Source organism: Erithacus rubecula (assembly GCF_903797595.1).
Source record: "Erithacus rubecula genome assembly, chromosome: 11".
Lineage (NCBI taxonomy): Eukaryota > Metazoa > Chordata > Aves > Passeriformes > Muscicapidae > Erithacus > Erithacus rubecula.
Window position 1 is genome coordinate 8,608,188 of NC_136663.1, and position 27,281 is coordinate 8,635,468.

The 27,281-nt window shown below is 44.3% G+C and overlaps 1 protein-coding gene across 2 annotated transcripts in view; it reads right to left on the minus strand.

Annotated features, from left to right (window-relative positions):
- Positions 1-27,281, minus strand: part of DIS3L2 (DIS3 like 3'-5' exoribonuclease 2) — a 184,999-nt gene that overhangs the window by 50,212 nt on the left and 107,506 nt on the right. For both annotated transcript variants that reach the window (XM_079315695.1, XM_079315696.1), the window contains exons 12-14: positions 26,769-26,881; positions 19,764-19,871; positions 16,182-16,415 (exon numbers count right to left, since the gene is read on the minus strand). In XM_079315695.1, coding sequence (XP_079171821.1) covers positions 16,182-16,415; positions 19,764-19,871; positions 26,769-26,881 — 455 coding nt within the window. The remainder of the gene's footprint in view (positions 1-16,181; positions 16,416-19,763; positions 19,872-26,768; positions 26,882-27,281) is intronic.

Genomic DNA, 27,281 nt, shown 5'->3' on the forward strand with positions numbered 1-27,281 from the left:
CCCACTCTAAACTTGCTGCTTGGTATGCTGTTATTGGAGGGTACTACAAGGTAACAGGTTATTATCCAAACTGCTATTATTTCAGACACCTGACAGCCATGCCTGAAAACATAGTGACTTAACATAGTGACCCCAGGTTTAAGCAGCCTGAAGTTTAACTTCATGCTTGGCCCTGCTGCTTTGCCAGGGCCTGCAGTCAGTAGAGAAGAGCCTGGCAGAAATCAGCAGCTCCCAAAGAGAGATCCAGCTCCTGATGGATGCACAGCTCTGCTGAGGCACACACACACAAGGGAAACATGATGGTGCCCCACAGGCAGTTTCTTTAATGGAAAACAGATCAAGAACACCAGCAACATTGGATGAAATGTGAGGGGGAAAACAGCCCTTCCCAAAGCACCACGTGGTTTCTGAGAGCTGCCCCAGCCTCACACCAGCAACAGAGCAGATGGCAGTGGTTTCCTGGAGGAGGATGTGACACTATGCTGTCTTCAAATGGCTCAAGTCACAGGAAAAGGCAAGGTAAGAGCTGTGGGTGCAGATGTGTCTGGGAATGTGGCAGGAGGAAAGAAAGGTTTGGTGGCTTTTACTGAACCTGACTATAGCACAACTTCCCCTCAACCCATGAGCTCTGGAGGATGCTGATGCATGTTTTACAAATCAGCCTATTTTGTGTCTTCTCTATGACTATTTTGTACCTTTCCGTAACGTGCTCAGTCTTTGTCATTGCTATTGGGAGGATACAGGGAACTGAGGGCAGATCAAACACAGCAAATCCTATTTTCTTAAGTTTGTTAATGCAAACTGCTTCCTCTGCTAAGCCTCTAATGGAGCTGTGAGAATCCAGGAGCACAGATAAATTCAGCACCCAGGTACTGCCTCACGCCTGGAGGGATTTCCGTAGAGTCTCACTGGAAGACATGAAAGCTTGTAATACCCTCCATACAAGAGATAAACCCATTAAAATATGAACAGCCCCTGTGCTGACATGGTAAAAGCTCTACCAGGTAACAAGTGCAATCACAACAGTAATTCTAGGTTTAGTTATATCTGCAACCCATTAAATTGGGACTATGAAGAGCAGAATTCCCTGATTACACCACACTCATCTCAGTTTGATAGACACACCATTCTCCCCCATCCCTTGGGCTGCTGCTGTGACAGACCTGCTGAAGTCCAGACCTAGTGCTGCTGACTCAAGCTTTGCTCAGTCTCTGGGGACAACCTGGACTTTCTTGCAGCATGTTACAATCTGCCAGGACTGCAGGCAGCTGCATTGTGTCCTTGGTCAAACTTTTTCCCCCTGACACTGCTACAGCTTGGGGATGGGAAGACATCTCCTGCCACAAACACTCAGATCTGCAGAGCATCTTCTCCTGAGGCTGCATCCCACAGAACACCAAACCTCATCCCACACAGCAGTGCTGGCACTCTCCTCCCTGGGCACAGGTCAGCCATGTGCCATGACCTCCTTTCCATGACTTCACCAAAATCCTGTGGTATGTCTAAGCACAGCTGCTCAGTGCATGAATAGGAGATCCAAAGCTTTCCAAAGACATCCCTCTCCATTCCCAGGGAAACAAAAGCTGCTGCTGTTAGCACAACTGCCAGGCTCCCCTGGGAAGAGACTGGTTGTGGCATGGTTGAATTCTTCTGGCAGCAACCTGCTCCTGCCCACATTTTTCTAGAAACTCCAGGCTCCTTTGTCACAGGAAAAGAAGGAATCAGGAGAGGACAGTGGCCAGGATACTTGTCCCAGGCACCTTGCTCTCCAGCTAACCCATGGCCAGCTGTCCTCTGGCTCCCACACAGCTGTGCTTCAGCTGAGAGGCAAATTCTGCATGTAGGCACTTCAAAAAGGGCTCTGGCAAGGTTCACACTGAAAAGGTGTAAATTCTGTACCATTTTTGTGGGGCCAAATTGATGTCAGAACCTGTGATGCTGCTGTGGATCCCTGAGTTGGAGTGTAGGGGGCAGGATCAGGGAATCTTCTTCCAGTCTTAATGCACAGCAGGCTGTTACATCCTTTGTTTTGCACTGTGACTAAATCTATGTTAAGGGGCTCAATGTGGTTTATGTTCAGTAGCTGTGGTTTCCAAGCAGTATTGCATTTCTTTAAAATGAATATACATAATATATTAAAACTGTTTTTAAAACCAGCCACAAATCTGCAACCTTTTATGTCATCACTCCCTCCTCCCATCAAACCTAAAACATAGCAGAGTCAGAGAAGCTCAGCAAGATGTGTGAGAGCCTGGCTGCAGGGATCTCACATGTGCCTGTGCACACTCACACACAGAGCAAAACTCAAAGCTGTAATTCAGGTGCAATCTCTGTTTAAGGTTTCAAAGACATCCAGGATGCATTCCACTGCTCAGAGGTGTGGGTACCAGCATGCTGAATGTGCAGCAGGAGAATCTAAAAGCTGAACCAAAGAATGAGGTTGTTTATTTAACAATCTGCCTCAGCAAGTGTAAGGTTTCCTGCCCACCTGAGAGTTCAGCATACAAGCAACCTGACTGTGTACCACCCTAAAATCTCATCACAGCCTTCCCTTGCCAGGACTGCTCCCATCCACGCCTAGAGCAAGTCACAATACAACTGAATCTCAAATTCCTATTTTTAACATACCCCTCCACAATGCAGCATCAGCTGGAGCAGGGAAATCTTACCAAAACATTTAGAAATTATCCTTATGACATTCTGCAAAGGTCTGCTCTCTAGAACTGCCTGTCTGCTATGGAGCACAGCAGCTCTTTTGCAGAGCTTTCTGAGTTTTGCAGTAATCTTGCATAAATCAGGCTTTCCAGTTTTCCCAGCTTGATGGACTTGGGTCTTTGTTGGGTTAATTTTGTCCAGTCAGCCCTGGAACAGGAGTTGTCCATACCAAAGCAGTACATTTTAAAGGCAGAAACCAACACCATATTTTACAGAGACACTCAAGTTCTTAAAATCAGTTATTTATTCCAACAATATTAAAAGGAGACACACCGCTTTTTCAGTCATTTTTCCATTCGTAGTATTTTTATTTTTTTAAACCCATGAGCCTAATCCCTAATTTCTCTATGGAAAAGCTGGAAGGAAAAGATCACAGGGAAAAAGGATCAGCCTGCTATAGCATCCACTGTGCTTGCTCTCCCTTCGGAGAGGCTGTTTGGCTTATAGTTGAGATTATATTTTTAAATACTTTCTGAAACTAACTAACTAAATAAATAAAAATATCTCCAGGCATCAGAATTAGCTTATGAAGGAGACCCAAACAATTCACAGGAGGCTAGAAAGAAGCCAGTAAATTCTAAGGGTGTAGAACAGGAGAGGGGATTAAGGCTGGTGATTAAATTAGGCGATGCATGAATACATTCCAATGCACAACATCATTCAAGCACTGGACAAAACATATGGCAACAATGGAGAGCGCTGCCCACGAGGTCACCTTTAATATGATTAGCCATGGAGGGCTGAAAGGAGATCTCCCAAGTACCAGCGTGGTAACCCTGCTTTGTGCAGGCTGGAGCAGCTCCCTGTGAAAGCCTTTGAGGCTCCCTGCACCCGCACAAACGGCTGCTGTGCTCAGGGATGTGCCCGAGCCCATTGTGCGCAGGACACAGACAGAATAAGAGCCTCGAGGCCAGGCGAGCGTGCTGAGAGTGGGTTTTGTTCCCCCCTCCCAGGACAGCAGTGGGAGCTGTCCCCAGGGTGTCCTGCCTGACAGCTGGGTCACCACACGGGCTCCCCTGTTCCGCCTGGACTTTTCAACTCGGCCGCCCCGCATTCAGCGGCACCGCTCGCGCTTTGAACGGGGAGAAAGCGCCTCATCCATCACTGACACCAAGGCACTTAATTCACTGCTTTACAACTGGAAAGGCTTTTGCTGTGAGCAGGAGGGAGTGCAGGAAGAGTAATGAAATCCAAAAGGGAGCCAAATGATGCTTTCCTCTGCTAGACGCCAGCGCTGGCAGCGCTTGCTGCTGGCACCGTCCGTGGTGGGTGAAAGGAGACTCTTTTGTGGTATGCCATTAGCTACTTCCAAGGCCCCAGTTCATGTTTACCACAGCCACTGTGTTACTTCACTTGGTATTTTTTTCCAGTCCTGTTGATCATACTGCAGAACTGACCGAGTCCGTTTGGAAGCCTTGCTCACAGAAAGCAGAAACAAATTACTTTTTGAAAAGACTATTTTTTTTTCCTTCTGTAAAACAAACCTCACGCTGCTTTCCATAAACCCAACCTAAAGCTGAAATCCTCACTTAAAAATGAGGAACAAAAGTCCATGCTAGTCTTTGTCCACACTGGTGGGCTCAGCTGTGCCACTTGCCCATGGAGATGCCACAAGCCATAGGAGCATCCAGCTGTGCTGTCCAGACTGCACAAGAGGGCATCTCACACTCTGGCACTGCTCTGCAGCCCCATCACAACTGCAGCCAGCAGGTTGTCACAGGATCACAGAATATTCCAAGCTGGAAGAGATCGACAAGGATCACCAAGTCCAGCACTGAAGTGAATGGCCCATAGGGGGCTCAAACCCACATTATTACCATGCTCTGACCAACTGTCCTGTCAATGTAATGGGAAAAAAACACACCATGACATCAAAGATAATCTCGAGTGAGTCACTCTGCGTGACAACCTTGCTGTAAACAGGTGAGCCCTTCAGACTGCTGAACTCTACCCCAGAGGACCTTGGCACACTCAGCTGAGCTCCCTGCAAGGTTTCTGCAGGCTTTCAGCATTTCAGATTCCAGGCAATGACTAATTGGGGACACGTGAGGGACAGGTCCAACAGCAACTTCCTTCACACACTTTGTATCTGCACGGTTGGAAGGTGCAAGTCATGGAGACAACCCCAAGAGCAACTTGCTCTGGCTACAGAGGTCACAGCAGCTACAAAGGCTCAGTGACACAGCAGCAACAAACATGGAACAGGACACCAGCTGAGCTCCTGCTACTGCCAGGAAAAGGAAAGGATCATCTCCTAAAGCCCTTTCCAGTTTTACATTTCCAGCATGCCATAACTGCAGAGCCTTAACACAACACATGCCAGGCACTGCACTGTCACAGCTGACATTCAATAATCTGGGAGATTCCTACTCTCATACCACAGAGTCACCTTTGATCCTTCTAACAGATCTCTTAGACTCTTGTGGAATCTGCCAAGGCTGAAGATCAAGCCAGTTTCTAATGAGACAAGGCAGACTGTACAGCCGCACGCTAGTTCTAAAAACATTTGGGGAAACAGGTACATGAAAGGTTTGGGGCTTTTTTTTTTCAGACAAACAAAAAAAAACCATCTCCAAACCCTTCCCTCTTTCACAATGAAAATTAATGAGGGAGAAAAGCCTGAGGTAGCATCCATTTCTTGGCCATTCAAGCTCTTTTCAGTAAATCTTCCTCTTCTGAACTGTTTTGTGGCCATCATTGTGGCTTTATCATCACTATGACAAAGGCACTGATCCTCAGTGCTGAGTCTAAAGTAAGTTACAGACAATTTTCCTGAAGGGATGATGCCCAGGTGATGTTACTTTGTTCAACTGCTTGGGGTTGTGGCAAGTCCTGCGTCCCCTGCAGAGCTCAGCTGCAGGTGACAGCTGTGAACTCTGAAGAAAGAAGATTATCCACTTCACTCCTGAGCAGAATCCATCTCTCCCTATGGAGTGGGCACACAAGGACAGGTTAAACACACCTCTGTCTGCTGGATTTCTCCATCTCAAGAAAAATGTACAACACCTTGTTGGTCCTGGCATGTAGAGACCAACTGGCTTTTGTGCTGGGCCTGCTCTGTGGAAACTCCATTCAGATCCCATATTTCTATCTGGCATCTCCCAGTGCTCATTGTCTGCTCTAGTCTTTATCTGAGAACTCCTGGGATTCTGAGCAATAGCATTCTTCCAGCATGGAGAACCTCAGAGTACTTTCTTGTACTTTAAAAAAAAAACACACCTGTTCACTATCTCAGCAGGTTGCAACAGCACCATGTTCATGGTCTTTAAACTACAAATGCTTGAGAATCTGAAAAGAGATGACCACACTACCAAAGGATTTCAAGGCTGACCCCCTGGGTAAAGGATATTTGTCAGGAGCTTTTCCTGGAACAGTGTTATGGATCCATCACTATACCTACCTTTTACTCCTATCTAAACATGAGAAACCAACTCCCCAACTCATTTAACCACCTATATATTGCCCACTGTATTATTTAAAAAAAAATAACACAACAACTAAACAGCAAGGCAATGTGAGCACAGCATTTACTTTCAGTAATGTTTGGAAATTAAAAAAAAACAGGGAGCTGAAGTGAGAATTCAAAACCTCAAAGTAATTTCAACCATACATACAAGAGTAGGGAAAAGTTTATACATGATGCAACAGAAAAAATGACTTACTTTCTGAAATGCCAAAGCCTGTTTTAGCTCATTTTGTCTTCTATACCTGCTAAACACATCAATGACCAAGAAATCATGTAATAAATTCTATTTTTTAAAATCTCATTTCAGCTATTTAAGCATTTTATTTCCCAGTATTGTGGGTCAGGTTCTACTCTAAAATGCTAATCAGCAATAAGGTGCAAGCTGGATCAAGGCGCTTGTTCCTCAGAAAAGCAAGTATAGTCTTGAGATTAAAACAGAGACCTTGAAACTGAGGTGAAACTATAACCCTAAAGTTAATGCAAAACCTCCTGCTGACTCACAGGACTGTGAATTTTTCAGCATTGCCATGAGACACTCAGTAAGTGACAGCTCTGCAGCCCCCCAGTTCTGCAGGATCAGACAGATCAAATCCATGACAGGGCAGGTTCACTTCAACTGTCAAGGATGGCACAAATTAAATTCTGCTGTACTCAGGCTAGGCTGGTTTGTAAAAAAAAAAAAACAACCAAAAAACCAAGCAAGAGCAACTGCTTATATTTCTGTGACAGAAACAAGTTTTTCAAGCCCAGTTAAAGGAATTACCCACAAAAACCCCTCCACAGTGATTTTGCATGGCTGGTTTCTTCCATGTGTCTCAAGTCCCTCATGCCACTCGAGTCCAACACTTTCTCACTGCCTCTTGCTTAGTTTTCAAGTGACCACCAATTTAATGGCAGCCCATCACATACATGCAATATGGACTGTGGCCAGCTTGGTTGGCAATTAATTAGCACAAATGCAAGATATTAGCTATCAGATGAGATCCAAAATAGAAATATTCCTTCAGAGGGCAAAGTTTAGTAGTGCTGGCAGGTTTAAGGTGTTGACAATGCAGTGACTTGTGAATACACAACTTTGGGGAGAGATGGGTGTTTGTGTCTCAAGATGGAAGCAGGAAAGGACAAAGAATGTGTCTCCCACAAGTGAATGCAAACTGCACAAAGAAGGAGCACACTCAGGGATGAGGTCTTCCTTAAATCCCACCTAAGGAAAGAAGTCCAACATGGACCAAAATCCTTATCTGAGATGTCATGCTTTATGCTCCCATTTTACACAATTCCATATTCACTGAAATCCATACTCTGAATTATGTTTGTTTGCTTAAACAACTTCTCTGTTACCACATGAAGATGCAGAAAAGGGCAAGATAAATGATCCAGACTACTCAAGACAGATTCAAAGCTACTTGCTTTCAAAACAAACCCAAGAGGTTGCTCAACAAAATGTTCCAAATGAATCACTGCAAACTTTAACAGGACATATAACTTCAGAAGATGTGGGCTTGGACTTGGAACTTTTAAAGATAAACCCAAAAGTGGACTTCAGCAGGCACTGGTGTCCTCAGATGGGGCAAGACCAGCTCTGTCCTCAGCTCAGCTGCTGAGATCTTGGCTAAGGCTCCTGTAGTCTCATTTCAGAGGGCTATGAAAACCACAGGTGCTCCCTGAGCTTCTTTGTACTTCAGCATCCATACGCTATAAATGAGAAAAGATGAAATATCCAGGACTCAGAAGGAGTGATCATGCCCAGAAACACCTGATAAAATGAGTTGTGGCCATGAATTTTTTCCCTTCTCACTTTGGAGTTGAAAGGAAAAATCACAGAACTGTAATGTCAGAATCTTTCATCTCTTTCCAAACTTTGTCTTTTGCCATTATACAATTAGCCTTTCTTCTATATACTGTTGGGTGAAACTGAAATGGCTCTGACAAAAAGCTGCAACATCTTCACCTATGGCAGACTGATCACATTTACAGTTATATCAGTCAACAACCAGTGACTCCATCTAAAGAGGATGATGGATTAGCCATGCAGTCAACTATAATTAATACCTGAAAAAAAAACCCTTGTCAAGTCTTTGTTCAAATACGTGATAAACAGAATCTGGAACAGCAAGAGACTTTCTGATGACGTCTGTTCATCACCAGAGAAGAAAAACACCATCAAGTGGAGGGCAAGACTCTCAGAGCAAGGATTGTTCCCTCAGCAGAAAATGTAATATAAGAATTTCCTCCCAGTACTCACCCCACATGCACCTCTACACAAACATGTGTTTTCCTGGGTTTTATTTATCTTGCTATCAGAGACACTGAAGAACCAGTTTGTTTCTGCTTCATTAAGAACCAGTTTTTCCATTGTGAACCTTTTTCAATATAGCCAGCAGAAGCCACTACTCTCCTTATCAACCTCAAAAATACCAGTGAGCAGCTTGCTCAGCTGGATCAAGCACTGAATCCTCTGTTCACCTCATCTACCATCATCACATTTGGTACACATTCCACCACAGTAAGCCAACACAGATGCCCTCTATTTCCCCTGGACATGCTATTTGGCACTGTCTGAGGTCCCCATGAGCAGATGACACCAGGCTGTCTATCACAAGGCAAGGGCAAGACCCATCTGTGAGCAGCTAATCACGGAACCAAGAGATTTATACTTCATGTGTGAATTTGGAGTGCTTGCAAACACCTTCACCTTGCTTGCAGGTCAGCATGTGATGACATCCAGCTCACCCCTATTCTACAATGGCTGATCACCAACTGGATTCAATCAACAGAAAAAGCCAAGCAATTTGGAAGGTCTGATAATGTACTGTCCACTGTCCCAGGTAAGCAGGAGGGACTTCCATGGGATAGCACTGGCTCAGTCATGGCACATACAGGCAAGCCCAAGAACTGAAAAGAATGGGGAGAGAGGCTACTTGTGAAACACACCAATTGCTTCTGCACTGCAGAGATGTGCTGGCTACAGTTCAGCCCTCCTGGGCTGAATTGTGAGACATATCTGATGGGGAACCTGGATAAAAACCCCCTGTTCTTAACTGGGCCAGCAATACACTGCAGAAACAAAGCACCACCAGTTCTTATTCAACAGCAGTCATAAACATGAGATTAAGAGAACAGTCAGCACTGGCCCAGGGCACTGAATTGGCAGAGGAACCAGATGAAGTCCTGCCAGCTCTGCCACCAAGTCACCATGTGAGCTTGGGCAACTGCTTCACCTCCAAACCATTCCCATTGTCTGAGGAAGGAGCCAGCCTCCCCTCTGATACTTGCTCTGAGGCCAGCAGGTGAAAGAACAACACTTTTGCTGTGTCACACAGCATCTCAAAATTAAAGCAAAATACCTGTTTTTCCAGAGAAGTTTCTCAGCTTACACATCTCTGATAGATTTAATAAAATTCAAAGGTTAAGCTGTGTTTGTTTAGAAGAAAACCACTCGTACATCACCGAAGGTCTTGAATATCTGAGCTAGTGGCTGGAATACTTTCTCCAGGAAGAAAAAAGTCATAACCCACTCTTGCATTACTGATGGTAAATTAATGCCAGAGCACCACTGTGTGGGGAGCTCCTTCCTGGCTGTGTTTGCCCAGACATCTGGCTGCAGTGGCTCCCAGCACAGCGCTCCAGCATCCAACCCTCCCCTCCTGCCGGAGCCGGCTCGAGCACTTGAGCACCTGCTCCTGCTGGGACACAGCTGCTGGCTCGGAAAGAGCCACCGGGAACGGCGGGACACGGGCAGGAACATCAATCCTGCTCACACCCCTGGGAAGACTTCATTAAAATCCCAGGGCAAAAGACTAGATTCAGACAGCTTTCCACTCAAAATCCTAATTTAATCAAATTATTTTAAAACCTCCTGGCAATGCAAACATCTCCAGCAAGCAGAGAGATGCTCAGCCAACAACATCCCCTCCATAATGTGATCCCATAGCACCTCCATCCCATGTGGATCCTTGGCCTGTGTGCAAACATCCTGACCTAAGCTGTAGCTGCTCCTGACCACAGTGGTGACATCTCATATTTCCTGCCAAGCACCATGTTCCTCAGTGGTATTGCAGGAAGACATGCTGAAAATCCTCCCTCCTTTTCTGACCCACCTTTGCACATGCATTTTGGGTACTCCTGCAGGGAAGAGCAGCATTCCCCAGGAAGAAGCTGCAGCCTCAGATGCTCGTTTTGATGAATTAACTGGGGCTATGCAAAAGACATAAAATCCCCAAAGGAAATTAATCTCCAAGTACATCCAACATTCCCCCAGCTGCCTTATGTATCACACAGTATAAGCAACTGTCCATAATGATCATACAGCACCTGCTGCCCCCATTCTGGGTTTCAGTGATGTCTCTTTAACCAGACATCAAAGAGAAGGAGCAGACAATGGTGGAATTGTGATAGGAAGTGAATAGTGAAAGCTCCTTGTCAGTCTGAGTTTCCATTTATCTCACAGCCCTGTACATACATCCCACCCTGCTACTGCTGTCATGTTCATGCACTGTTGCTGTAAGAGCCTCTTTAGGGAGGTATCATAGGAGTTCTCAGGCTTTTATAGATGGGCCTTTTGGATTCTCTCTTGTGCCAAAGACAGGTATCTATGTCTCAACCTTGATAGAACCAAATCTGAGATGAATTTGGTACCAAGGTCACACGCCATGCAATGAGCACCACAACTTTCTTTCTGAGACTGACCAAGAGATACAGCTCCTGCTCCAGTGAGGGGCTGGAGCAAAGCCATTTACTCCTCCCTTAAATACTCCATGCACTCAGTGTGTAGGGGTAGCACATACAGCAACCTTGGACAGAAACCTAAGGATCACTCCAGGGAATAGTCATGTCAGGATGAACCTTTCTGCCCCACAGCATTTTAGCACAAAAATTCAGAACATGCTATTATAGGAAACACCTCAGACTGAAGCCTGTGAAACATTATAGTCCTTTTCTGTCCCATCTAAATATTTATTCCAACCCTAAGTCTTCCATTTGTAGACTAATTAACTGTATTTTGCACACAATGACTGTTTAACGAGGGTAGAAATATTTATTACTTTCACAAAGCAAGAATAAAAGACCTCAATTCTTACTATACAGATATGAAGCAGGAAATATGACAAAACAATTTCCCATAATTATTTCCAGTAGTTGGTCATATTGGAAAAATTTAATAATGAGAGTAATTCATTTGTGGTTCTTGAGATTTACAATTAAACAGGACAACTGTTTAAAAATACATATTTCTGTCCTATCCCATTAGTCACAAACAAAAACAGAATTTCCCAAACTACAGTGTGACATCCAGCACATGCAGTGTCCTTCATCCTCCTCCTCACTTTCCATGTGAGTGGCTTGAGCCAACTTCTCAAAGCCATTTGCATCAAGCAGGCAGACTAGGTTCTGAGGGCTTCAAAAACTGCACAGAGCTGGCTACTAAATCCTGTATGTCACATACCTGGGTGGTTTGGAGCTGGCATTCTGCACACATCTTGGTGTTTGGGACCTTGGTGCTTGTTTCCCTAGGTTTTCTGAAGCTCTGTTAAATGTTCTCTTACTTTAGCAATACCACCAGACTTAAATAAACAAAGCTACTCTCAAAGATCACAGTTTTCATTATCCCCAGCAACCATGGGACAAGACCATAGATCCCCTCTGTAGTGTGCTACAGAGCTACAACAATACAATTTTTACTACCTTTAAGTTACTCAAAACAATACAGACCTGCAGGGAACAGCAACCCTTGCTCACATGACAAGACCATGGCAACATAACAAGCTGGGAGCAAGCAGAAGTGACACCATTTCACTACCAATTCAACACTTACATTTGTGTAACACTCATCTCTGTTAGTTTTGTCCTTTTTTTTCCTTCCCTTTTCTCACACACCTGCAAAGCTGAGTGTCTGTTTTGCAGAATACAAGGAGAGAAGATATCCTAGCAAACAATTCAGTGCCATTAACTAGCACAATACAAATGCTCTTGGGGTTGTTCTCATAAAGAACTTTGGTCAATGCTGATGTTTTGAGCACCCAGGTGTAAGTGTGCTGGTAAAGACAGAATCACTGCACAACAAAAGGAAACACTCAGCTCACAGACAGTTGTCATAGAGACAGATCAGGATCCTGGGGTATTCTCATTTTAAAAAGGCACAGAAATCCTTTTTAACCTGTCTTCCCGTAGGCATCTGTCCTCGTGATTCATTTCTAAACTGCTGAGGCCAAAAGAGAACCATTTATCAGCATGTCTCCTCTAGGCAGGCTGGAGCTAAGGAGCTTTTCTGCAAACTTGATGGTTTTTGTTGAAAGCAAGTTTCTATCTGATTCTCTGGCTACTATTTCTAAAAGCTGTGGGCTGGGGAAGTGATCCAGCTTCAAAGTAACCTGGCCAGGAAAAAAAAAGGAAAGCTGTGGGTTGTGCTCACTTTGCTTTTTAAACCAGGTCAGATCTCTGCTCCAATTTTTGGACTGGGTACAATAGGAGCTGTGAGAGGACAGCCCAGGGGTGGCATTTCATGGGTCTGTGGAGGAAGGAGGTGTTGGGGGGACAAGACAATACTGTAAACACATGAACATTTTTTCTTAGTCACATTTAATACTTCTTGCCTTTGCACCTAAAAGCTGCAGCTCTGAAGGGGAAGGAAAAGAAATACATTAATCTCTGTCTGTGTAGACAAAGTTTCATAAGCTTCTTAGCTGTTGAAGGTGCAAAGTCTTTAAACCTTTAAAACTCAGTTCACCTCCTTTTTGGAACTGGGAAGCTGGCAGGCAGCACAGGAAACCATATTCTAGGGGAAAAAAAACCCCAAAAGGGGCCTATAGGGACAGCTGGATCCCTATGGAATGACTGATGTGTGGCTCTGGTTGCAAAGATGATCCTCAGAGCCAAGGTCCAGTGCAGCAGGATTCCCTGCAATCCCACCAGGATTCCCAGACTTCTGCAGAGGCATGAAAGGAGCTGGGGAGTAGGGGAAAGAGTGGAACACAGGTATGTAGGTTAAAGTCATGGCCAGGATTAAACTAGAGCAGGAATTCAAACTTACACAGCCCCAAGAGACACACATATACTGACATTGAACCCACAAATCCTAAGCTTTCCAGACTGTGTACTATCTCTGCAATGTCTCATGGTCTTCTGTGTGATCCAGATATGTAATTCCTAAATTATATATATATATATATATATAAATATATATATATGTATATTCTTCATCCGTTGAGCTATGGAGATATGCCCATGAATGGCTTCATCTGAGAAATGTTTGTATGTTGGGGGATAAATCCTAAACCACATGGATACTGTGGGACAGATGAGTATCATTCCAAAAAGAACACTGAGGCAGACAGGGAGAGAACCTGCCCAAGGCCACTACAGCCAGTGGCAAAGGAGGATGGGAGATTCTTTCCCCCAGGATTTCATTAAACACCAACAGAAAGCACAGGAACACTTCCCACTGAAAAATGGCAGGGTGGAAGTAAGCAAGAAAAGTCATCACTGTTCAATCAGGAGTTACCCCATGGTAGAACTCTCAAACATAACACAATGTGTAGGAAGAGGGCTCACATCCTTTGGAAAAAAAGGCACAGGAGTCATCCATGCCCAGCCACTCCCTCCCTAAGACTGTGAGATGATTGTTTCCTTCGCTCACATATTTATTTGGAATGTGATAATTCACTGCCCCAAGCTTCCTGCTGGAGTTTGTCTTCCATTGTTCAGGATTTACATTACTCAATGGGAAATCAGTGAGAGGTCCAGTGATTAGAAAGGTGTGTTTCCCATTTGGACCCACCCTTGCTTGCTCACTTGGGGCTGGAAGTGGGACATGGCACACAACTGTGCCCATGGGAACCCAGGGAACTGGGGAAGCAAGTAGAGCAATTTGTCTCCTTTTATTAAAAGACACAGATTGCTTTGTTCTGCCATATGTCACTGGCCATGTCCACAAACCTGGCCTCACACACTGTTCATACTCAGGCCTTGGAGCAACCACTTCCTCCATGGGCTGGGGAGGGTGTAGTTTATCAAAATAAAGCTATCAGGGCAGTACTTGACTCGACTAAGTGTGGTGAAAGTGTCCCTTGATTTAAAATACAATTCCTTCTCAAAGACCATTACTTCGACATTCTTGCCAGGGGAGAGAGATTCTGCACAGTGTAAAGTGCCACTTGTGAGATATAACTCAGTTTATCATGATGGTTAGGAACTAAGCTGAGCAGGAATCAGCTGCCTCTGGTCCTCTTAGCTGTGGCTTTTAATCCCAATCTCACAAATGATGCTCCAATATGTTCTCTTTAATGGCTCCTCCTAGGAGCACAGAGCAAAACAAAACACAGCTAATCTTTTATGGGCTATCACTGGAACAGGATGTTTCCCAGGCCAAATCCTCCCATTGAAAATGTCACAGATGGTTTAAAACATATTTCCCCTGAGGTTGATTTGATAACAGGTAACTCAACTCAGGGGCACACAGTGAACACTCAGCACTATACTGTAACTGTGACTTGTGGAAGGCAGCTGGTGACCTTTCTGGGCCACAGCTCCCAGTCACCATGGACTCTTTTTCCAAGCCAGATACCTCCAAGGCTTCCCAGGTGGCTGATCTTGTGCAAAAGCAGTGATTTGTATGTTTCTCTAGCATTCTTGGTGTGCTTGGGAACAAAGGCCCAGTTTATTAGCCACTGTATGCTAAATCTCAAAGAAGAAAGTCACTGTTCCAGAAGATGTTTTAAAAAAACTTCAAAGTGGAAGCTTGATTTCCAATAATTATTTTAATATAATTTAAAAATTAATTTAAGGGGGCATTAAGCAAATGCCCTTGCTCCAGGCTCACTTATGTGTGCTGAACCAGTCCTGTGAGAGCTCCTACAACAGATGTAGGCAGGATAGCCTCAGACACCACACTGCCTACAGCAGAAGGTCTACCCTAAAATAAAAACTCATCTGCTGAAACTCAAGATACAAATTTGTCATTCTGTCCATCTCAGACATGGGGGAAAGCACATTGCCTCCTCTCCACAGCAGCTTAACCAGAAGAAGCCGTGTGCTCTGTTGGGGAAGGTCAGAGACTACAGACACTTCTTGCTCCTGTTGCTCTGCTATGATTTCTCTAAAATTAGACTTTCCTGCAACTGCAGGCAACACTATAATGCTGAGTAAAATGGAAGGGTAACAACATATATCTTATATACAATAGCCCTGTTTACACCACTCCTAGCTTCTTTCTCAGCAATATCCTTATGTTCCTTATGACTCATAATCATTTTGCAAAACTAAACAATAGAGCTTCCTTATAGTAAGAGATTATTTTGTCTTCTGCTCAGGAAGACCACTGGGTTCTACAAATTACTGGAACCTCCCATCCACAAAAACTATCAGAAGCCACCTCAGAGCAGTTGATTATCATGCAAAAGTATTTTTTGCTGTGATAGCCTAATATCTGGATCTCCTTGTAAAATAGAAATGACACATACCACCACTGATACAAGATTATTTAAATCACCCCATACAGAAAACCTCCTCACTAGCATTTTTTCCTCTGAAACACACCCAACACTTACAGTATTAGCTTAGATAACATTTAGCCATTTTCCCAGCACAGAAAACTGCTATGAAAGCCATAGAAAACAAGAATATTGCAAGCACAGAAAGAAATGTGGAGGATGAACCTTTCCCAGTGAAATGTGCACTAATATCTGAACTGCATGATAATGAACGACACTGTCATGATTTGTTTCACTGTATGAATTACTTACCCAGTCCAACAGGGTTTTAGGATTTTGAAAAATGTTGGAAAATGGATCACTCCTTAAAAAACAGATTTTTTTCTTTTCATCCCACTTAATGCTTCTGGTACATAATTTGATGCCGCTCTTAAGAAGACATTGGCACTCAAACTCGCATTTCTGTTCCAGCCTTGATTTTACCCTTTGAGTTTTTAGACTGGCCAGGAAATTCTTAGAGAGCAGAAGGTGAAATAGCTTTGGTGAGGCCTGAAGGGGCTGGACTCACTCACCTGGTCCAAGTGCAGGGCGCCCTCGGTGAAGCGCTGCTTGCGCAGGTGCTGCGCCACTCGGTGCAGGTTCAGCACAGCCCCCTGGATCTCAGCTATGGAGTGCTCAGGTGAGACAGGGGGGAGCTCTGCAGGACACAGCACCTTCCCAGGGCTGTCAATCATGCTCTGTGCATGGTCATAGCTGAGCTTCACGCAGGAGCAGATGACCGTCCGTCCAAACCACTCATCCAGGATCTGCAAAATTGCAAAGTGTAAACGGATCTGAGGATTCATTCTTCTGGTGCACAAAAGCTTGGGAAGTTGTACAAACACTGGGAGGAATTACTGCAGACTTCCCCACTACCTGTGATCTTCAAGTGAAGATCTTCTCCTACTGACACCTTCAGTCAGGCCTTTTGCCCATATAGATTCTCCAGCATCTAGTAATGTGGATATGCAAGTAACAGACAACAATACACTGTGCATATACATAGGAGACTGCCTGGATCTTCCTCTTCTACCTGATTTCCCTCCTTCACAGAGCTCAAAGAACTGCAATCCACCTGGGAGTTGAAACCAATCTGTTGACTTGCAGGTTACCAGGTGCAGGAATGACAGCAGGCAGATACACACATGCCAGAGAGGTTCTCCTGCTCAAAACACATCAGAATGACTTAAAGTGTGGCCACCAGGGCACGAGGGGTTGGCCTTAAAATACTGTTTTCAGGAGCACTGCATGAATCCCAATATCTGACTAGCACTTGTGAAAGTGCCTGAGCAGGACTTTGGTGGGTCTGGAGGAGAGATGGACCCTGAGGAGTCCCTGACCCCTTGTTTCTCTGATCATGTCCATGGTACTAGGTCCAAACTCAAGCCAGGAACTTTTCTGGGCTTACAAATTACTTTGGAATTGAAAGGAAAATATTCAATAAATTGGTTATAAAATTAATTTATTTCAATCAGAAGCCACTTCCATTTTAAACTCCCTAAAAGAATACTGGTGCAAAAGTAGGAATTCAGAATTATTTCCTAAAGCAGACAGGAAAACCTATTTTCAGCTGAGATATATAAGAGAATCTGACAGCTCATCAAGGCAGTGACAAAGCACCGAGGGACATGGGCAGAAGGCTCTTCACAAAAGTGAAGAGCATTGGCATGAGGACTCTGGAGACAGATGCAGTTTGTGATAAACCATTCAAAGCACAAGTGCTCAGAGAATGATTGGAGAATTGCAATTCTGCCTTACCTACCAATGCCACCTTAGCCCTTCATCAGCCCAATAGGACAAGGTAAATTCTGAAAGCGACAGTGTCCAGGGAGAAGAGTGAGCTCTCTATGACAGCCTCATCAAGGGCACTGCTTCAGAGACAAACCTTCTTCTTAATAGGAAAGGACTGATTCCCAAAATACCTTTGCTGCCTCCCTCCCTAATGCATCACAAAACGTATGTGCTGTATAACTCAGCAACTCAGAGCTCTGACAGTCACAAGGCTTTTAAGTTTTTTCCTAATTTGAAAGTGCTTTAACTGCAGAGATGCAGCAAGTAGCATCTTGCAATGTAAAGTGCTCTGACCAAGAGTACTTGCTTATTTTCTGTGTGTCTCTTCCTCTGTGCTGTAGAGAAAGGAAGGAAGAGAAAGCCACAAAGCTGGACAGAGATGCTGTGACAGTTCTGCTGCTCTGCTGCATCTGTTCAGTGCAGTTCAGCTTCTTGTGGTGATGGGGGATGCCTGTCCAGTAGGTCAGTAGCCCCTGCTTTGGAAATCCCACCAGAGGAATGGGCAAGCTCCCGTGGGCTGGCCAAGGCACAGTGGAGGAGCAACATTTGGGGGCTGTGAGCTGGGACTTGGAGATCACAATGAGTATGCCATAAAATCAGTCTGCAAGATCTCCCTCATCACAGCAAACCTGGTGCACCCAGAGTCCACGCAGAGCACCAGCACCTAAATAATTTCTGAAGTTATGATAAAGCTTCCCCAGTTCTGCATGCATTTGAGAAAAATCCATAGTCCTGAGCACCATCCTGTCCTCACTGCCAGTGCTCTCATGGCTCTCCACCAACAGCTGAGGTTCAAGGGCTGTGCTGAGGCCTTTGACTCACCCCCCTTTCACCCAGCTGAGTGTGAGGGAGCATGTGAACCTGTTTGCACTGAGATACAGGTACAGTAACACCTAGAAATACCAGCTTTTAGAAGAATTTCCTCCTGGGCAAAAGCCCTACAACCACTTTTCCTCTTGGAAAGAGTAAATTCTTCTCCAGCCTTCACCTGTCATCCACATCAAGGGACCTCGAGTAAGACTGTAATCCTAAAAGGCCTTGTAGGAAAAACCAGTTTGCTGAGATGGCCACAGGCAGTCTGCTCTCCCAGGGACATCATGGCCATGGCCCAGACCATTCCAGAGGTCTGCTCCCTGAGCTGAATGCTGCATCTCCTTTATTTTCTCACTGATCAGACAGGGTTGCACTGGGCACATCTCTTTGAAACACAATGGATAGATTGCATGGGACAAGAGACAAGATTCAATTAAAGACATTTTAATTAGGACTTGACTTTCAGCTGTTCAAAGACAACTCAGAGTCAATAAAAGCTCCACCTAGTAGCTACTGTTAGAAGGCCTAATGAGCAATCATGCTGTTGCTATAGGAAGGGGAAGACTTTTCACAATGGAAAATACAACCCACCTCAGTGCCTGAGCAGGGACTCACTGCAGAAATACAGAATCAGGGCTGCAACTGTATTTTGCTAAAGCACAAAGATAGATTCAGCATCCTTCAGAGCAGCTGAGACAATAATAAGGAGGTGAATCTTTGTGAAAAATTACCAAATTGGCACAATAAATACTGTCTATAGAAAGAACTGTATATAAGCACAACAATGGGTAAAAAAAATAAATCTGAGTACAAAAAGTGTATTTTACACAGACTAAAGAGTGTTCTGGTACTGCCAGTCTTCAGCCCTCCTTGATTAGTAAGGGGACCCTGCAATCACCAAAGAGATTTTAAGGTAACAAAGAATGTGGAAGAGGAACAGGGACAGAAACACCTGTGGAGTGGTGGCAGGCAGCTGAGTGCACCAACAGACAGCCTCCACAACTGCTCCCTGGAAACAACATATGCAGAGGATGGAGCCATGTCCTTGCTGAAGGGCTATAATGCTTTATTTGGATGTAATTTGCAGCTCTGAAGAGGAATTAAACTGTCTGTTTAGCAGAGAGGCCACAGAGGCATTCTCAGCAGCCGCCGCATTGCACAGGTGCCTGCGAGCACGAGGCAGGGCTGGGGGAGAGGGCACATCTCAGCCCACCCAAGGAATGAGCTCTAAACTGCTGCTGGAGAGAAGACATGAAATGGTTGGGTGACCTGGCAAGGAGCAGGACATTCTCAATTTCTGAGATTCATATAAATATTCATCCTTTCCCAACCATGTTGAGAGATTATTCCAGTTAGAAATTCCGCAGTATGTCACTGGCAAAACAAAACACAGGGACAGTTCTACATCCTCCAGTATTGTTCACATTTGCTCTCCAGCTGAGTGTTAAGGGAGGACATTTTTACCACTACAAGAGTAGGGGCTGGCCACAAGGGAGGACTGACTGAGGTACCTTGCCTTCTGGAGTCAACTTCCAAATCACAGAGAATGTCAGTCTGTCTTGCATGGGATTGAGACTGCAGAGCTCCTCACAGAGCAGTCTGGGAAGCATTGGGATCACCTGGAAGAGAAGAGAGCCTTGGTGAGATACAAGATTTTAGTGTGGACTAGCTTTCCTGACCAGCTGGTAAAGACAAAATGTGTTAAGCTGTCAGCATCATGTTCTCTGTGGCAGGACCATGTCACAGCTCTGTGCATCACCCCTGCCAGAGCTGCATCACATGGCAGACAGTACACTGGCATGGAAAGAGGAAATAAATCAAATCCTCTGAAATGAGAGGAGTTCAGACATGGCTAAGTCCACCAACATCCACATCAGCCCCATCCTTTGATGAAACCAGAGGCAGTTGTAAGTCTCCAACCTGGGAATCATTCCCAGTGCTCCCCTGTGAAGAATGGGGTAAGCATCCTGGAGTAATCTGCATCCTTGGTTATGCAAACACTCACACTGCAACTTCTAAGGTCACAAAGTTTGCTCTGTTTTCCATTCTTTCCCACTGCCACTTTGGCACTGGGAAGAATGAGGAAGGCAGGACACACCAGGAAATTTAATGTTGAAGAAACACAGTCCTGGCAGTGAGGAGCTGAAGAGGATGGATTTGGGAGCTGTGGTTCTTGCTTTCTCACTGAATGTAACCAATAAGTAAATGCAAGTAAATCTCTGCAAAGCATAAATGAAGCTTCTCCCATGCAACACAAGAGCCATGCTTGGCTTCAATACAGATTGAATCATGCTTTACAGAACAGACAAGAACTTGCAGATGTAGGTGAGATAAACAAAAATATCTGTTTCATGACTATTGACCATGCTGTTTGCAAATGAAGAACAATTACTTCATTATACTCAAAATTTGAACAAAATGTCAGCCAACATAAATTTCTGGCAGGATTTTTTAACCCATGTCCTAATTCCTTACAACTAATCAATATTTCTGCTGCTAAACACTGAATTAACAAATCACAAATTACTCACCTGACTACACCAATGAAACTAAAGCTTTTGAGCATATTCATGCTAGAGCAAACCTAAGTAGCTCCAAGTGTTTCCACCATCCCTGAGTTATTTTCTAAGTGAAGTCTGTATTAAAGATAATCTTTAGCAGCTGCTTAATGAAGCAAAACTCATTATTTGAGTTTCACTTCTGACTTCCCTTCTCATTGTTTACCTTTGTGAAGAAGCAATAACTGCCCTCAAAGAACCACCACGTTATTCCTCTAGTTTATTTTGAGTGGCAACATGGAATGGTGCTTTTCAGAAAAACAGAGAGAAACTCTCTACTTGTGTGCCATAAAGTCATTTAGCTATTTAATTTAGTTTCCGTTTTGACTGCTCTGTGCCAGCCTGTAAATATAGGACCAGAGGAAACTGACTGGCATACAAATCCCAGCTCTTCCAAACTCTGACACCTATTTAGTGATTTCAAAGATAACTTTTTCTGCCTGGAGGCAGGAGAACCACTGTTCTTCAAAACAATATTCAGGTGCCCATTTTCTCCTCAAGTGCAGACACTTTACATTTACCTTTTGCTTTGAAGGAAAGACTTAAAATATTTAATCACATTTGTGGCTTGGCACCAGAAAATGGCTATAAATCCTTTCTAACTGCAGTACACAAGTGCCAGAAGGTTAACTGGATGGTCTGGGGCTGTCAGGGAGTCACACCATGAATCAGCAGCCCTGCTTCTCCTGGAAGGTCACAAGGGCACAGCCCATGATAAGCTGCTTCCCCCAACACAAAGGCTGCCAGCTCTGTTATTCCATTTGTGAACAGAATGTTAACAATACTGCTACATTCATAACTCACTGAGCCAGTACGTGAGCTTGGCCATGCTGCCTGGAAGGACCCACACCACAGGGGCAGAAGTTTAGTGTAAGTGATGCCAACCCAGAGACAGAAAATAGCTTTATAGACTCTTGGAAATCCCTGCCTACCTAAGATCAACCATGACCACCTAAGGACCCCGAAGTTCAGGTCACAGTGAACAAAGGGCTAGTAATTTAATAAAAGCTCCCATGCCCTTTCCCACCCAAATTAAAAGCTGCTTTTATCTCTCTCCAACTCTGACTGATCATCTGATAATGGCCTGTACCTACTAAATATTTGTGTATCTTTGCACATCCTCTTTCCCTTCATATCTCCTGGAGCAATACCAGTTTGCTAGAAAAATGCCTACATGGAACACAAAACCCCACGCTCGCTTTAAGTGTACTTGAGCAGGATTAATATCCAATTCAAGAGGCTGTAATTCAGTGGAAGGGCTTTCAACGATGTGAAACACAAGCAAAGCTTTATCTCAGATCATAATTACAGCACTAAACAGTCACAAAGCAATTAGCTGTAACAAATCTACTGTTAGGGAAGCATCAGCCTGTGTTACCTTTGTTTTACAGGAGAGAAACTTTAGGCAAAGTAACTTAACTTAATCCATGGAAGAAGTCTCATGAGAGAGTAAGAATGCAATCAACCTTTTCCTGGGCTCAGCAAACACGTACATACCATAACATGACCTTGCACTGAAGGTATTTCAGTTTATTCTACCTTACTGAATTAAAAGAAACCTGTTTCCCACACCACAACAGTCTTGGCTGACTGCCTCCTGCTTTAATATCATGATTCCTCTTCACCCTCTACATGGAGAATAAGGCAACTGTCACAAGGCACAGGAGTTTAAGTTATAAATACACATTTCCTTTTCTTTAACATGATATGGTCTCAGCCTGAAAGGATTCCCAGTAATTGCAAGCCCAGCATTTAACACACAAAGATGTCACAACTGTGTCACACTCAGAGAGTGAGATGATCCAGGAGTGATCCCAGGGGCTGCCCAGAGGAACTCTGGCAACAGGATTATCTCCATCTCTTTCTGACAGACACACAGGATGAGAGGAGATTTCCCTAAGCACATCTTTAATGTCCAGATTTGCAAAATATCAGAGTTGTGTAGAATTGCCTTGAATAATCCAGAGGTTGCCCGGCACATTTAAATGCTTTGCCCTTCCCATGACTGTCTGCCAAGAGGCAGCAGTGTCTGCCAGCTGTCCCCTGGAGTGCCAGGGCAGGCAGGAATGCAGGAGCTGAAATGCTGTCGAGGGACAGCACCTCCAGTGGGAAGTGGTTTCCTTGGCAAATTGCTACGGATGTGCCTATGCTGGGGATCACATCATTCAGCTTGATTTTACTGCAGATGGAAATAAAGTCACCTGGGCTTATACAGGGGTCATAAACCTGGAATAAGGACTTTATAAATGTAGCTGAATCCAGAAATGCAGTTGGAGAGACACAGCAAGGCCAAGGAAAAAAAAAAAAATGTTACAATGTAAAAAAAGAGCTACACCCCCAGGAAATCCTTTCTAATAAATGTGTCATAGAAACCAGGGTTTGGGTGGTGAGAGCTTGTCTGGTTTTAATGCCCCTCTATCAGTCAGGCTAATAAAAGACATCACCTCTCCCCACAAGCCTAGCAGTGCCCAAGAGATACTGGAAAGAGCACTTCTTTGTGTGAAAGGCTGATACTCACAATGCTGGCAGCTGTAGGTCTGCATTTTCAATCAAACCACAGACAGAGGATTTCTCTCTCCCCATTACCAAGTCCTAAATGCAAAATCTTCAGCACTACCCTCAAGACTCAGTTGTCCAGCACTGTCTGACAGCCTGCTCCGGCTATGGTTCTCCCTGCAGGCAGCCACAATCCCAGAAAGCCAAATGGCACCACTGGAAAACCAAAGTGAGATATGGCACTTCTGGGGCTGGGGGTTGTCCTACAGACTGTCATGCTGGCATCATAAAACAGGTGGGCCTGTGACCATGGCTGGTCACACTGCTTAGCAGCAGTACTCTGCACAGAAAGATCTAAATCCCTGCTTGTGAGAGCCCTGGGGTCTGTTTTGTTTTGCCTCTGCAACTAATAAAGTGCTTCCAGAAAGCAAATGTGAGTTTCCAGTCTCAGACTCATTCCTAGGGAGCTGGGCAGTGGGAGGGAGCAAACACATGCATGTTGGCATGATAAAAATCCTTGTTTCCTATAAAGTCAGAAACATCTGCAGGCAAGACTAACTCACTGGCCAGGTTCAGAGCAGGTTAGCCCAGAGCAGCTCTGGGCTCAATGGTAGCAGCTTTTCAAGGAACAGAAGGGGAAAACTGGTCAGGAAACCAAAGGGAAAAAGAGAACAAACCCCAGTCAAGCACTGTCCTTTATATTCACAAAGTTACATGAGCAGTTTTGCTCCCTTCAAACAACTTCATTCTGCTGGCATCCTGCTTTGGCTGTCCCTTAATTCTTGGTTCAGGTTGGTTATGATCACCACTGACTCCCAAGGTGATCCTTCTCCCACAGTCAATCCAATGGGGAGGGATTGTATTAACCAAGACTTTGCACTAGAGCTGGTAGGAGGGTGCTGAAGTCTAACAAAGGAGTGGACTCAGCAAATCTCTTGCTTATACACTACAAGACACTCAAAGGAAATAGGCAATTTGTTTATGAGCCAAGATTTCTCCTCAGGAGTTGTATCAACACTTCCTTGAATTCAGATTTCGAGCAACTCTTTGTTACTCAGCCTGAAATTATCAAAATACCAACACCCTGACAACCTGCTGGTGTCAAAAGTGAATGTCTTGAAATCTTTGGACTCAACATGAATACAGGCTTACAGTTCTGATCTTTGATCTCCAGTGTAAAATAGGACCAGTAAAATATTACAGGGATTTATAGCTGAACTCTTACTCGAGCTGCTTCACACCTAAAATAACACTGTGAGATGTGCCAAAAAAGAGGAAACTGTTTAGGTTTTCTTGATTCTTAAAACCTGATACATTCTTATTTCAAAAACTTTTGACTTGTATTAAATAGACCACTAGCAATTACACAATAACTCCCTTTCTGGGTCAGAAAAATTAAATATGTGGCTTTATTTAACTTCTTTGGGAGGATTAGCATGGTGCAAACCTCTCACAGAATCACAGCTGTCTTAGGAAACAGTTTCATCAAAAGAAAGCATATTTTCTAAAAGAGTCATGCTACCATCTTGTTTCAGACAACCTTTGTTGTTCCTTTGCCCATCCCCTCGCTCCTTTTCATCTCTTGCAATTAAAATATTGAAAAATTCATAATCTAACCTGATTTGTTTTTTCTAAAATGTGTTTTCACCAGGGAAGAAGTGTGGGTAAAACACTAATCCTGACTGTTGGGCCACAGTAGTTGAAGATTAATTGAAGATTAGGGGCAGCAGGTAACTTATGCTGGCATTGCATAGGACTGGCAGTGCTGAGGGGTAAAAGCACTTTAAAAGAAAATTCAATTAGCTTCAGCATCCAACTAGATTTTCATGAAAAATGTCTCCTTTCTTTATAAAAATCTTCCTTCTCCCTTGACTAAAAGAATCACATGGCCTCAAATCACAGTATTTTGACTTGGAAATACTGCCACAACATCCTCCTGGAGTGCAGCTTTGCTGCCCCAGTGGCATCCCCCCTAGGCCAACCCACACCTCCCATCATCAGCTCATCCATCAGAGGAGGAAGCAGAGCACTGCAGAAGCCAAGGGCTTATCAATGGGAAGACTGGTGCCAGAACTGCTGCTTCCAGGAGATACAATTGCTTCCCACTGATGGAGAACAGCAAGCACAGGGAGCTGGGGTCTCCCAGCACAGAGCAGCTGTGTGCTCTTGGTGTCACCACCACTGAGCCAGCAGGGACACTTTGGCATTGCTGTCACAGTGGTTCCACAGGGAGCTAAATCCCACCAGATTCCCTGAGCCCCCCAAAGCTGTGTCTTGCTGCTTCTACCCAAAGAAAGCTACAGAACAGCTGCTAAAGGTAAACAGCTTGATATCAAACCACTAATTGGATTCCATTAGTGTAACATAAATCATTTTCTCATCCAGAAAGTGTAGAGAAGACACAGGAAGCTACTGGAACAAGCATCATTACAAAAACCTCCCCAGATAACAGTCCTGAAAACATCCAGGAAGGGAAGGGACAGGAAGAATCACTCCTAATCCTAAGTAGTAAGTAGGATATGTCTATTTATCATAGGAAAGATGTTCTGTCATTCCAGAAGGGGCTGTGGAGAAAAGCCCTTGGAGTGTGGGGAAAGGCAGATAAATCTGGTCCATGAGAATGCTTCAACACTCATCTTCATGCAGCTGCCTCAAGCCTGCATAGGACACTGACAGCCAAGTTCTCCAGCTTCACTATGAGCACAGTGCCAATGCTATCTGATGGTCTATGAAGTGTTTCTGCACATTCAACTGAAAATGAGACAGCCACAGACAAAGCCTACACGTTTCCTTTCCAACAATGTTAAACCTGAACCTGTTCAATTGTAAAACTTAAAAGTCAACTTGAAACTTGACCTTAACATTTGATTCTGATAAGCTAAAATCTGTATAATTTCAAGCATCTTTTCATTGCATGATGAAGGAACACTATTCTTCCATTATTTGGGATACCCAGATAAAGTAAGTGTGTGAATCTTTTGTTTTACCTCATGATCATTTGTTTGTTTGTTAGGATGTTTTACATCCTACTCTGACACAAATCCATTTCTGGGAGGGATTAGTTGGACTCTTGCATCAAAGGCAAGACAAAATCCTCCACATCTGCCAATCTGAAGTCCCCAGGAGCAAAGCAGAGGAGCCAGCTTGGGTGTGTTGGGCTTAGCTCAGGTCAGCACTGAGCTGGTGAGCCCTGGCACATGTGGGGTATTCCCTGAACACAGACACAGGGTCACAAGCTGCTGCTCCATCCCATCCTCTCTCCATAAGCTCCAAGGTAGTGAGCAGATATGTCAGCTTCTGTGTTTCCATCAACCTACTCATTTTTGTAGGTGTTCTGCAATAACAGGACCTTGATTGGGGTTTTGATTTTGATTTTGAGATTCTGAAAATGAACCCTGAAAATGAATTTATGGTAAATGGAAGGCACAATTATCAGACAGACAAAGGAAAAGCTGTCCTTACCTTCTGCACCAGATAGACACTGGTGGCCCTTTCGCTTGCTACTTTATCCAGTGCTGTTTCTTCCAGTACAAAGTAGCTCACATCTGCAATGTGGACTCCCACTTCCAGGTTCCCTGGAATTGCACAAGAAAGTCAGCAGGCTGTGAGTAGAAATGAACTGCTGACATATTTAACTCTGATTCTTCTCCCCCTCCCCCAGTGCTACAGAAACCTTGTTGCTTTATGCCAGAATCTCACAAAACTGATACTTATTTCCATTTCTTCCACCTGGGATGAAAACCGTGGTCTCTGAGGACACTCAAACTCACCACCACATGGTTACAAAATATGAGTGAATATACATAGAATGAATCCTCAAGTACAGAGGGGGAAGTGTGAAAACCCTTCAAAATCATGTGGATGTATCTTTCCAATTAGAAGCTTGTAAGAATGAGGCCAGTCCTCATCCCTTTGCTGCCATAAAATTTCTTTGCATGAAAGAAAGATGGAACCTCACGTCCCAAGCACACAGGC